Source organism: Amborella trichopoda, chromosome 6 (genome assembly GCF_054954075.1).
Source record: "Amborella trichopoda isolate Santa Cruz 75 chromosome 6, AtrichopodaSantaCruz75HAP2 v2.0, whole genome shotgun sequence".
NCBI classification, from domain to species: Eukaryota; Viridiplantae; Streptophyta; class Magnoliopsida; order Amborellales; family Amborellaceae; genus Amborella; species Amborella trichopoda.
The window spans coordinates 32,924,366-32,938,132 of NC_142341.1; the positions used below are offsets into that span (position 1 = coordinate 32,924,366).

A 13,767-nucleotide genomic window follows, 5' to 3' on the forward strand; every position below is an offset into this window, starting at 1 on the left:
TTCAATGCACAAGATAATGGGTATAGGATCCACACCTCGTGGTATAGTAATCCTTGCATCAAGCACAGAATCGATCACCTCAACCACGAATTTTGGCAACCGGTCCTGCAAATCAATCTCCATCTCTTCGTTGTTCTCACCGTGATAATAATGTAGATCTGAAATACCAAATAATGGCGAAATATCATACCCTGGCGGAAGTACCACCTTATATGCATTCTCTCCCAATCTCTTCATAATACAAAAATGCCCAACACACTGAACTTGAGCTTATGGGCATGCCGTCAAGGAAATCCCTCCTTTCTTAGATAGACCATAACTAAATCTCCTTCTTAAATTCTTTTAGCCACATGTGTCGATCACCACTTTCCTCGTAGAACGTTGTGTTCATCTTTAGTTTTTCTATCACCTCCAGCTAGAAGTCTCGATTGTGTTCCAGCCAAACCTCAGCACTATCACTAACCCACCCCATGTCAGGCAAATTCCCCATACCCAATACTTGCTTCGAATTCTTGTGAGAAAATACTTCAAAACGTGATCACCCTGTAGTTCATTTCTGATACTGTTTATGCGAACTCAGCTCAAGACAAGAACAAATCCCACCATTGTGGTCATCCTCCTGTCAAACAGCCAAAAGATTGCCCAAACTCCTCTTAACTACCTCCGTCTGACATTTGTTTGAGGATAATACGCAATGCTAATTTGCAAGTTGTCCCATCTTTCGCCACAATGTCATACAAAAGTGGCTCACAATGCATCTCTTAATCATCATCAAGCGTGTCCCTTAATCCGATGTAATAATCCTAGTAACACAATGAAGCCGAACAACATGTCTGAAATACAGATTGACTACCTGCATAGCATCCAAGGTGTTTTGACAAGCCATAAAATGTACCATCTTTGAGTAACGATCAATTACTATGAGTATAGAGTCCATTCGCTAGGCTATTCATGGCAATCACACCACAAAATCAAAACATCTTCTTCACGGGGCTGTCATGATACCGGCAATGGAGTGCACAGTCCTGTGTTTTGAGTCCTTCATTTCATCAGTTGGCAAAGACGACATTCATCCACATACCTCAGAACATCTCTTCTATGTCTCGACCAAAAATACCTGTCCTACTCCAAAACGAAAGTACATCCTCTGCCAAAGTGAGCTCCCAGTCCAGCACCATGAAATTTAGAAAGTATCTTCAACCTCAAGGAGCCATCCAGTATGCAGAGGCGATTTCCACTGAAACGAAAACCATCCTGCAAAACATAGCGTTTTTAGTAATTTCTGTATCTCCTGGTTGTATTTGTTCAACAATTTCAACAAACTATGGCTCAATAGCATATTGTTGCAGGACTATTTCAAAGCTCACAACAAATGTCCACAGAACACTCAACACCATAGATCTCCTAATCAATGCATCTGTGATTCAATTTTGAATTCCAAAGCGAGCTGATATGCCTGATCCAAAGTAAAAATCCAATGCATAGATAGCTCATCTTGTATCGCAACATGCAGCCCACTAGTGTACCAGGCAATCAACTAGTCATCAGTCCCCCAAATATAATTTCAACTCAACAACTAATAGGAGGCTTCCACAGAATCCTGTACTATACCATCTTTCTGTCGTAAATGGTGAAGTCATTGGTCAAGATCTTGCGCAAAAACTTTCCCTTCAATTACCTCTTAATCTTCTCCAAACAGTGATCTCTTGCTTTCCTTTTCTTGTACAATCAACCTGTATTTTCTGCCAACAAAACATAGCCTTTTAACCTAGTATCCACAAATCCCACCTTTTAATGCTACATCATAGCCTTCCCCTGAAAAACTTGGTCAATACTTGCCAGCCAGCCTGGGAAATCATCTGGCAGTTATGAAATCAAGAACAACAACCCTACTAGTTCGTCCAAAGCCTTTTAGCACCTAAATCAACCATTCTTCAAATAGTATAGGGTTTCTTACATGAGAATGATGTGATCCCAGGCTATCCGAGTCTAAATCACCCCACAACCAGATCTGGTCTGCATCCTAAATCCTAGGGACGCAGGTCATCATCTCTAGGTTCAACCCTTCGCTAATGCAATTCTAAGGTGATGTCACTAATCTGACCTAGGCAACCAGTGTATTGAATTTATGAAGAACGGCCTCCAAATCTTCCATCACGGTTCTAACTCCACGCCTCAACCGCGGCCTCCCCTCACACAACCTCTTCCTTCCAACCCTTGTGCAGCCATGCCGCAGTGCATTGACAGAATCGATATGCTCCCATACCAAAGAGTAATGACGGATAAGGCTAAACAGAAATTAGGTTTGGAAATTCAGTAGTCTTTGCTGCATCAAGCACTGTGAATAATGACTGTTCCATATTCAACAGAAATCACTTATTCAACATTATGATCGATGTGTTGCATCAATATGTCGCTTAGTGACTCTAAAACAATGTAAAATTTCATGAAATTCATAGGAGAAACAACAAAGCATAATTTAGCACTAAAGTTTGTTCTTCTTCCATATAGAATCCTAATCAGTTCATGTATATGACAATCCAAGGTCTTCCATATTACAAGAACAGTAACTCAATATGAGAGGACAAAAATGTCCTATACTAAAAATATATGTACATCTAGATTCAAAAAAAATGACGGACAACATTTTCACAACGAATACAGAGATTGTTTGCCTTTTAAGGCATAGATCAAGGCCAAACCATCGTGGTATCGCAGAATAAAATCATCATCATAATCCTCAAACTCTTTTTCCAACTACTTAGGGTCGGCTACACGAATCTTAGTCCGCCAATATGCTCTATTAAGATCTATATCCTTAATTTAGCCATAAGTCCCCATATCTTTTCTCACTACTTTCAACCATGCCCTTTTGAGCCTAACTCTTGCACTTTTTAGCCTTCCACTTGAACTAACTTGCACCTCCTAACAAGTGTTGTACTAGACCTGCGCCACACATGGCCAGCCCATCTAAGTCTACTCTCTCTCATCTTATCGTCTATTGGTGCCACACTTAAATTTTCCCTAATATAATTATTTCAAATTCTATCCCTTCTTGTTTTGCCACTCATCCATCTCAACATCCTCATCTCTGCTACATTCATTCTATGGGTATATTAGTTTTTAACCGCCCAATATTCCGTCTCATAGAGCAAAGCTAATCTCACAGTTGTCCTATAGAACTTACCCTTCAATTTCATTCGTATGTGGCGATCACATAAAACTCTGGTTGCACATCTCCACTTCGCCAACCCAGCTCTAATTCTATGTGCGACATCTTTCTCAATCTCTCCATTTTCCTGGATTATCGATCCAAGATATCGAAAGTATGCTCTTTGTATTTCCTCGCCGTCACTCTTAACTACTTCCCTATCTCTACTCTTATTATTACTAAATTTACATTCCATATACTCTATCTTGGTCTGGCTAATTTTAAAATCTTCAAATTCTAGAGCATCCCTCCAAAGTTCTAACTTTGTATTGACGTCGTTTTGGGTCTCATCAATCAAAACTATGTCATTTGCGAACAACATGCACCACAGTACCACATCCTGTAGGTGCTTAGTTAAGTCATCCATAACTAAGACAAAGTGGTATGTGCTTTAATGCTAACCCCTGATGTAGGTATTGCAGAATAAAATAAAATAGAAAATTGTGACATAAGGAAACTCCAATATGGCTACAAACATGATTCAGACGTGATGATAAAATTATGAAATTGATTAATAGAGGCATTTTACTACCTTGACTCATTCAACACTGATATACATTTGTCAATTGATTCCTGAAATAAAATAGACTCAGAGGGGTTTGATATACCTTGAACACAAACGCATGAGAGGAGCTTGCAAAGCTGCCAACAATCTATCTGATTTAACCCACTCAGGGTTTCTTGATCTCAGGAGGCAAAGCATAACTTCAACAGCACTATTTCCAGTAGGATTCTCCCTGATTGCATGATGAGAATGAGGATTAAACAACTATTCAAATATTTAGCCACATTTCAAGCGTAAGAAGTATATTGAAACCATGGAATATATTGAAACAATGGAAGTCTGTGTTCCACTCAAGTAAAGTAAAACCACTTTATCAATGTCTTTGTATTGCATTTTTAACTGCATTTGAAACTGCACAAAATGCAAATCTCATAGTGATGAAAAATGCAAAGGAACTTGAACACTCTTGTCATCAAAAATGACACTTTTAGAGTGACTACGTGGAGGATAGACCATAGTTGTTGGGATCTCTCAAACTATGTGGCAATCCTGCTCTAGGTCTCGTTCTGGAGCTCCAAGAAAGGGATCTTGATTTTTAAATTTTCAGATCTCAATCCCCACTATTAAAGATCTTGATCCCCACCTTAAAAACCAAGATAACAACCAAGATGATGATTCTTACTTTAAAGACCATACGAAGTCCTAGACCATATACACTTTTTAAGGTTGGAAGCAAGATCCCCAAAACCAATAAGTTAGGGTCGAGATCCCTAACATTTGGAGATCGCGATTCCTAACATATGCATTGTGTGAATGGCACACCCAATCTTAATTCCAACAATTATGAAAAGGCATATCTAAGTTCATAGATATGGTAAACTCTCCCAGATAAATTTATGGAGTTAAAGAAATGTGTAACTAGCATTGTTGCTATAATAAACCCACAAAGTTATGCAGAACTCTTCAGCTGATGTAATTTGCATCTTTGGAAAGCCATATGTGAAATGAAATGATCATACTCTTGCAAAAGATAAAACAGGAATAAATTGAATATCCTTTGAAGTTTCTTTGCAAAGTTTAAGTGATCTTAAATTCTTAATGTATTTGGGACAGATAGCCATTTTTTATTACGATGCAAGAGACTATTCATGTTTGGAATGACACTATATTATCATATTTTTGTCCAAGACCAGGTGGGAGTGAATCAATGTAGGGAAACAGCACTCAATCGGATAACAAATACAAACAAGACTTCCTTAACTACATGCATGTGGATGCATAGAAATGCAACAAAAAATAGTCCTGAAATGAATTTCAATGGGTAATATCACAGATGCCACTAGTTACTTGAATTTAGCAATCGTGAGATAGGTATCTACCAGTTGTTTATTAAAAGGACTTCAAAACCTTCTAGCGGATGTCACTAGTTACTTGAATTTAGCAATCGTGAGATAAGTATCTACCTGTGATTTATTAAAAGGACTTCAAAACCTTCTTGTGTGACCATATGCTATCACTATATTAAAGTTGGAAGATGAAATTGACCAACACTCTCTACACTTGTGCATCAATAGATTTACTAATGTAATCAGTTTTAGACAGATATCAGTTAAAACAAGTCGCCCCTCTTCTGAATGTTCTCAAATATTGATTATATGAAATACCATAAGCAACAACATCCATCAGTTTCAGACAGATCAGTTAAAACAGGTTGCCCCTGTTCTGAAAGTTCTCAACATTGAATGTATGAAATACCATGAGCGACAACATCCATCGAAATAAAAGAATGTACGAAGGTTGTAGCTCTCCCTCAGGCTCTGACCTGGTGGTAGCCATTTTGATTAGGGTGAGGGCAGTCAATCGTTCGAAACCTTGAAATTTGTTCCAGACAGCCCAAAGAAGCTGACCTTTCTTTTCTTTTTTCTTATTTTTTCGCAATTTTGTAGTCAAAAGGCATATGCTTGATCTTCCATCATTCTGTGAATGCATGAAAATGATTCTGGATAAATGACTACTGAAATTTTTATTCCATGGTTATCCAAGCAGTATGTTTATGTTCTTGTGCTTTCTCTCCAGATCATGTTCAAGTCTTGTGTCCCATTAGTGAATAACTGATAACATTCGGAATCCCAGTTTATTGAGTTCCAGAATAAGGATTTAGAGATGTGTGATCCAAACTGATACATTATCTTTGGCTACTGAGGACATCATGGTTGTATTACCTCCAATGTGATTTACAGATTAAGAGCCAAAGAGAGTAAGGTGAATCCTCAACCAAGTATCCACACACACAACACACACACTAATAACAAATGCATTGATGTTCTTCGTCATACATTCTAACTGAATAACAATAGTGTGGTACCCATTATAATATCATATTGCATAGACACAGATACATGTATGGTACACATGCATGTCAATACATACGAAAAGCAACATATGTGCATGCATATATTCTTTCCATGTGTCCATACATACAAACTAGCACAGAGTACATCCAAAGTTTCCACGCATATAAGAACCGGAACTCACGCACAAGATGCCAATATTTCTTGCTCTTCTTCAGGGTAAAGTAAGTTCTCCCTAAAAGTACGAGCTGTCATGTCTTCTGATGATACTCTTTTGTCCTCAGAATCCAATTCAGCGAGCTTCAACTGAGACGCCAATTTAGAAAGAAGCCATTGTATGTATCCAGGGATTGGACTAAGTGTTGCAAATGTCTGCAGATAAAAGGACAGTCATAATGAAACATAAATAACAAAAATGTTATCAGGCATATGACTTTAGATGTTTCAAAACATTGGAATACTGGCAGTACCGCAACAGTCACAAAAACAGATAAGTTTTTCTTAGAATGAATCATTTCCTGAGACTTGTAATCTGCTCAGGACTCACTGAAATGCTGTAGAAACTCAAATCGCAAAACATGACATGTATTGAGAAGGCCACAATAAAAAGGGAAAAATGATACAGGCTAAGAAAATAAAGAGATGGAAAAAAAACGCATATAGTCCTCAAGAATGCATTTTGGTGAAGAAATGATTGACACCCCCACCCACCACCCAAAAACTAAGAACCATATAACCCAAGAAATATAGAAACAAGCAAGGAAGAAGCCAAGGGTAGCCAGTCGCAGAACTAGGTTATATATATATATATATATATATATATATATATATATATATATATATATATATATATATATATATATATATATATATATATATATATATATATATGGCCTTTTTCCAATTAATTGGGGTCGGCTACATAAATCCTGGTCCGCCATTCTGCTCTATTAAAGGCCATACCCTTAGTGAGGCCATAAGTCCCCATATCTTTCCAAACTAGTTCCAACCACGTCCTTTTGGGCCACCCACTATATATATATATATATATATATATAAGAGGCATGCACCCCTTAGAATTCTAAGGGGGCTTTCGCACACTTCTCCCTCTCTCTTTTGTTCTCTCTCTCTCTGTCACAACTCCAAGCTTTTCTATCATGGAATTAGAGTTGGTTCGAAAACCCTAGATCTACAAGGCCCTTCAAGGATCTTTCAATGACATCTTCTGACCTTGTCTTACCAAACAGAAGCCCTCTTCTTTCTCTTAGCAAATTCTCCACATAACCCCAACACAAATTCTATATCTCCTCTTTGTCTTTACCTTCTTAAAACCCTAATTTTCTCTTCAAGTATTTCTTTAATTTACATATCTAATTTTCATCTTCAAAACCTTAGTTCTCTTCTCTTGAAACCTCTTATCTTCTCTCTACCCATTTCTTTCTTCTATCTCTTTACTTTTTTTCTACAAAACCCTAGCTCTCTTCTCTTTTAGGGCTTCATATTCTAACTCTACATAATATTACTTTATCCATCAAAAAACTGCACCAATATGTTAACATCTCTCTCCCCAAAAGAAAACCCGTATCTATTCTCTCTCTCTCTAGGGCATCATGTGCCCAGATCTCTTTCTCTAAGGCATCACTCGTCTAATTTTCTCTCTCTAAGGCATCGCGCACCTAGCTGTCCCAGCAACTCTTTATTTTATTTTATTTTTCTTCTCGACAAAAGTTCTCCCTGTTCGAAATCTTAATTCTCTCTCTCTCTCTGTCTCTCTCTCTCTCTTTGCATCGCATGCCCAATTTTCTTCGCCTATAGCACCACATGCTCGATTTTCTTTCAACAGGCCATCAGACAACTAATATTTTGTTAAACGTTTTGTCTTTCTTCTGAACTTCTAGCCCAACATAGTATCCTCTTCCAACACGTTTTCTATGGTCATAAAATTGACCTCATCCAATTTCATAACATGGAAAACCATCATTGAACCATTCATTCGTAGTCATAAACTTGTGGGACATTTGTATGGTACTTCAAACCTCCATCTAAACTCCTTATCAGAAATGGTTATAAAATTGACCTCATCCAATTTCATAACATGGAAAGCCATCATTGAACCATTCATTCGTAGTCAGAAACTTGTGGCACATTCATACGGTTCTTTAAACCTCCCTCCAAACTCCTTATCAGAAATGAAATTGATGAGACTAGGAAAAATAAAGTTTCCTTCACAAACCCCACAAGTGAAAAATGGGTTGCTAGTGATCAACAACATGTTCGATGGATCAATGCAAGTCTCTCAAGATATCCTCGTACAAATTGTTGGAATGCCCATGGCTGCTGAATTATGGAAGGCTTTTACATGATACATTCTAACATGAGTCAGAGGTATGTGCGATGGACTGGAAGCTTGTTGTTCAATAATGCAAGCAAGAAAAGATGATGATCATTGAACATCATAACAGAATTAAAGGCCTTTGTAATTGGACGGATAGTAACATGAGGATGGCTTGGGAAACTTGCCTTGCTCTCACTGGCTTGAGTAAGTTTGTCATTCCTCATTATGGTCACGTAGGCCATGCTACTAAAGGTTATTGGCGGTGGTGGAATATCACTAACCGCTCTTACTGGAAAGCAGACCATAAATGGAAGGCCGTCAACAGTACCAAGAATGATACAAGACATGGGAGGCATTTTGTGCCTCCAATCTTCTTCAAAGTTCATGAACTTGACTACCCCTTGAACTGGAAAGGACTTGGTATACCTCGATCTCTAGCCATGGACCATACCGGCATTCAATATCTTTCCCGTGAAGGTAAAACGAGGTCTTTATTTGATGACCTTTGTTCGATCTTCAAATGGACCAAGGGTCGTGCCGTGCCTGGTTATGAAGGTTGTCCTATTCAAAACCTTAATACCTTAATAGGGAGTGGGCCTCATTCTACTCCAGCTGCCAAATCTCACCAAGGATGCTGCTTCCAAGTTAGGAGATGAGGCAATCCCAGAGAAGAGAGTAAAGAAGAAAGGGGCAAAGAAGAATAAGGACGTAGAGAGTCTTGAACCCAGTTCCACTGTAAAACCTGAAGTTCCTTGAAAGAGCATCCGTCTGAGTAAAAGGGCTTTGTCAAGTCCAGATGCATCTCCTTCAGTTCCATCCGCTTCGAGTGAAGGAGCTGATGTCCCTCATAGACCAAAGAAGCGTGTAAAAACGAAGGCTTCAGAGTTAACAATTCCTGCAATTGTTGTCGCTCAACCAAGTCCATCTGGTCAGACATCCTTCAGCTTGAGTTGTCGATCAGAGAGTGCTCCTCCTCCCATAGTAGAAAACCTCTTGCTAATAAACCCACTGAGCCTGTAATAGTGCAGTCTCCAACTCTCTCATCATTGAGTCAAGGAGACTTTCTTTGCACCATCACTGAGGAAGGGAATATTCTTGAAGATGAGACTGAGGCTATAGGTGGGGCCCCAAATATTGAAATAACAATTTCAAAGGTACCTACTCCAACTACTTCAAGAGTAGAACCCCAACCAGATGCATCCTTAAGTAAAGCTTTGGACCTTGTAGTCGTCCCTACTCCTGAAGAGCCAATTTTATCAGTTGCAAATGCAGAGGCTTCATCTAAGCCCGGTACTTCCTCTAGTGAGCCCTTGGCTCTTGTTCCTCGGGAACTAGCTATCATTGCTGAAATTCCTCCCTCTGTTGTGGCTAGTTCTTCATCTTTGCCTTCTTCAGTGTCAGGCACCGTATCAACTATGAAAACTTTGCAAGTTGAGACTTTGCTACGGTCAAGTCTTCAAGAGATAAATGCTCTATCCCTGATCTTGCAGCCAAGATTGCCGCAGTCAGAGACTGCACCACTGCTTTGAAGGTTGTCAGCTATGATAAGGAGACTTTTGATCGATTCAAAGGCCTCTTAAAGGACCTTAAACTTTGGGGATTTGAAGCCTCACAACGCGAATCCGAGGTGCAAGCACAATACAGGACTCGCCTGGCTTCCTTAGAGGAGACTCTAGCTCAGCATCAAAGTCTTATGAGGAGCTATGATGAGAAGAAGGCACCTCTCCTTTCTTATCAAGCCAGTTTCAAGAAAGAAGACTCAGCCTATTCTACTGAGATAAAGGCAGCAGAAGAAGAAAGGGCAAGGTTGGATATTTACATTCACCAGTTAAAGACTAAACAAAACCACATGAGAGTAGAGGCTCGAAGCAAGTCCCAAGAATTGGAGATGTTAAACTCTGAGGCAACTTTGACAAGCCCAATGTCGAATCAAGTTACTCGGGCAATCTCCCTCCTCAAAGAGCAAATGAAGACAGCCTTAGAACCCTCAAAAGCATTGAAGACCAAGATTCATGAAGCCCTTGAAAACTTCTAGAGGCTCATAAATTCTTTAACTTGTTTGCTTGTTATATCTCCTTTTCATTCCTTCTGTGGATTTTTTATAACTGTCACCACAATTTTGTAATCTTCTTGCATATGGAATGGATACTCTCTTCTTTTCATCTTTGACTTGTCTACTTTTCTTTGCTTTGTGGTTTGCTTTTCTTTCTTCATGGTTTGAACCTTTCTTTTATCCTTGTGACCAACCCTCGTCTCCTCTAAAAGGGCGTAAGAGATGGGCCTGGAGGTCTGCTTTGCATGGAAGCATGTTTGATCTCCGTCATATGTGACTTGAACGACATCTCTGGTTTTCATCCAAGTCCTTGGGGTATGTTGTGCCATATCTAGTTTTCACAAGGACCCCGTATACATTTTTTTGTGGCGCTTTTGCCCATGGTTTTTACACCATGTCTGCTATTTTTACATTTTTACTCGCGATGCCCTTGTGGGCTTTCATTGTGCCCATTTTTTTATTTTGACATATTTTGCTCGCAATAGTTGATGCTACTATCACGCCCGTCATGTTTTTTCTTTTCTTTTCTTTGACTCTTTTACCCATGACGCCCTTGTGGGTTTGCGTCATGTCTGTTTTTTTGAAGATCTTGTTGAGACCCTTTCTTCCATATTTCTTGTCAAAAAGCACAGTGAAAGAGCACCTTTGGTCTAAACCAGTGGTTTAAAAAAGAGATCGGTGAATCGTCCGACTCGGTCAGGTTAAGCTTTAAAAAAATACAAAAAAATTATTAAAATTCATTATAAATATTGTCTTTTAGGAATTCAATAAGAAACAAGGATCCTACAATGTTAACTCTCATTTTTTTCATCAATTTGTGAATATTGAGACGTTCTTTCCCTGTATAAACTTATGTTAACCATTAAATTTACATCATACAAAAGAAAAATCATAGAATTATCATGGATAAAGTATATCAATCATACATGGACAACAATAAAAAGTAGACTAAATCGACGAAAAAATGGCCACTAAAATCTCAAATTGGCGGAAAACTCTAATCCGCTTAAAAAACCTAAATTATTACAACCTAACTATAATCCAAAATTATTACAACCTAACTATAATATTATATACTGAAATTAAAATTGTTTGTTAACATTTTATAATTATTTTATTATACAAACGATAACAAATCCAAAATATTTTATAATATCATCTCATTTAAAATGTATTATTGACAACTGTAAGAAAAATAATACATTACATGATTTATAATGCAAAATTAATAAATAACATAAAAATTTGGTTATCAATATAGAAATTATTTGAATGCGTATCAATTTTTGAAAAAACACTTCAATTTTTCAAAATTTTAATTTTTTAGATTCTAGAATAAATTTAGTAAAACAGATTGTTAATAGAAAGATAGAATTTCAAATGGAATATTTTTTTTTTAACAACATTATTATCTGCTTATTTTTTATTTTTTTTACAACCAAAATAATATATTACATGATTTATAATGCAAAAATTAATAAATAAAATAAAATTTTGGTTATCAATATAGAAATTATTTGAATGCGTACCAATTTTCGAAACAACACTTTAATTTTTCAAAATTTTAATTTTTTAGATCCTAGAATAAATTTAGTAAAAAAAGATTGCTAATAGAATGAGATAATTTCAAATGGTATATTTCTTTTGTTTAACGACATTATTTTCTGCTTATTTTTTATTTTTTTTACAATAAAAATAAAATAATGTAGCGCGCCTGAGCTGAGGTTCGAACTTGAGATGTCCTTCAACTAAGAGGAAGCGATAGCCATAAAGCCACGCCGTGGCAAGTGTATTAATTTTCTATATTAATGATATTTATTCAACGTCTATTTTAATTTAATGAACCTTGTGGGAATTATCCCACATCCAAGAATGAGTATCAAATTTAGTGATATAAATAGTTTCGTTGTACCTCATTAAACGCACGCGTGAAAACACGGGGCTGCGATGCTGTGGGGTTGAAGGCTTGCCACGTGTGACTGAGAAGGGTTGAAGGCTTGACATGTGTGACTGAGAACCGGAGAGAACCGATAAAATGTGATGTCATGTCACCGGTTCTCCCCGGTTTATGACGTCGTATAGACGGTTTATTGTTCAGAACCGGCAGTTCTGATCTAGAACCGGGCGGTTCCTGGTTTTGCGAAGTAATCGGCACGGGGATACTGATTCCCGTGCCGACTCGGGCTAGTCCGTTGCAACTCGTCAATTTTTAAATCACTGGTCTAAACCATACTGGCGTGCAAACCTGTGCAAACCTATGGGGAAAATAGCCCTCAAGCTTTTTGTCTATGACACCCCTGTAACGCAAGATGCATCCCCTGACACTTACGAAATACATTGCTTCTTTAGTCTCAATGGTGTGTCCGTCAAAGACATCACCAAAAGAATCAGTGTAGACACGGTCTGTGGGATTGCCTACAGGAAAAAGGCGACCACGAGAGAAGAAAGAGTTGTCTATCCGGAAATGACGTGCGTCACCTAGCCCTCTAAAAATGGCTTTCATCCCTGCAATCCTTAGCATTTGAGGGCAAGTATACCTTGAAAGATCTTCATTGATCTCATATGCTCCAGGGGTATAAGGATTAGACTCCTTGGGGAAGTATGCTGAGAGCCAACCAAAGACATAATGGATAGGGTACCTTGTCGTGAAGCGACCAGGAAGGACCTCCCCACCGAAAGACTCACTCTTCCTATCTCTAGATGATGCTTTGCCATGACCAGGAGGGACTTCCTCAGCAAAAGATTCACTCTTGCTATCTCTTGATGAGGCTTTGCCACATGCAATTGCCCCTAACCCGTGGTACATACCACAGAGGACTGGTTGGGCCAAGGCATACGCTTTGCCATGAGCAAGAGAGACTTCCTCAGCAAAAAGATTCACTCTTGCTATCTCTTGATGAGGCTTAGCCACATGCAATTGGCCCTAACCCGTGGTATATACCACAGAGGACTAGTTGAGCCAGGGCATACGGTGAGTCTCGCCTCATCTGGTCTCTTTAGTTCAAGAAAGACCACTATGCCTTGTTCCATCAACATTTTTAAGAGGGTTGGTACCCAGGCCTTGCTAAAGTTGTACTGCTGGTTCAATCTTCGCTCAAATTGGTCAAACCAGTACAGGTTTTGCAGTGCGAGGCATCCTGTTATAGCCCTGAGGCTGGGATTGTTGTTGTTGGGAGTGGTACCATTCCCCGCAAGGCGCCTAATGTCTTGAGAGGAGTGACATTAGTTGGGAGTTTAGGTAGAATGGGTGTGGTCGTAACCTCTACGCTGACCGTATTTCTTTGCTGGCCAGCACGAGGGTTAGGTCTGCTA

The 13,767-nt window shown here is 38.6% G+C and overlaps 1 protein-coding gene across 5 annotated transcripts in view; it reads right to left on the minus strand.

The window, feature by feature from the left end:
* LOC18434990 (malonyl-CoA decarboxylase family protein) overlaps positions 1–13,767 on the minus strand; it is a 76,173-nt gene that overhangs the window by 20,976 nt on the left and 41,430 nt on the right. For all 5 annotated transcript variants that reach the window (XM_020667718.2, XM_006845047.4, XM_088868720.1 and 2 more), the window contains exons 11-12: positions 6,252–6,439; positions 3,820–3,948 (exon numbers count right to left, since the gene is read on the minus strand). In XM_020667718.2, the coding sequence (XP_020523377.1) occupies positions 3,820–3,948; positions 6,252–6,439 (317 nt within the window). The remainder of the gene's footprint in view (positions 1–3,819; positions 3,949–6,251; positions 6,440–13,767) is intronic.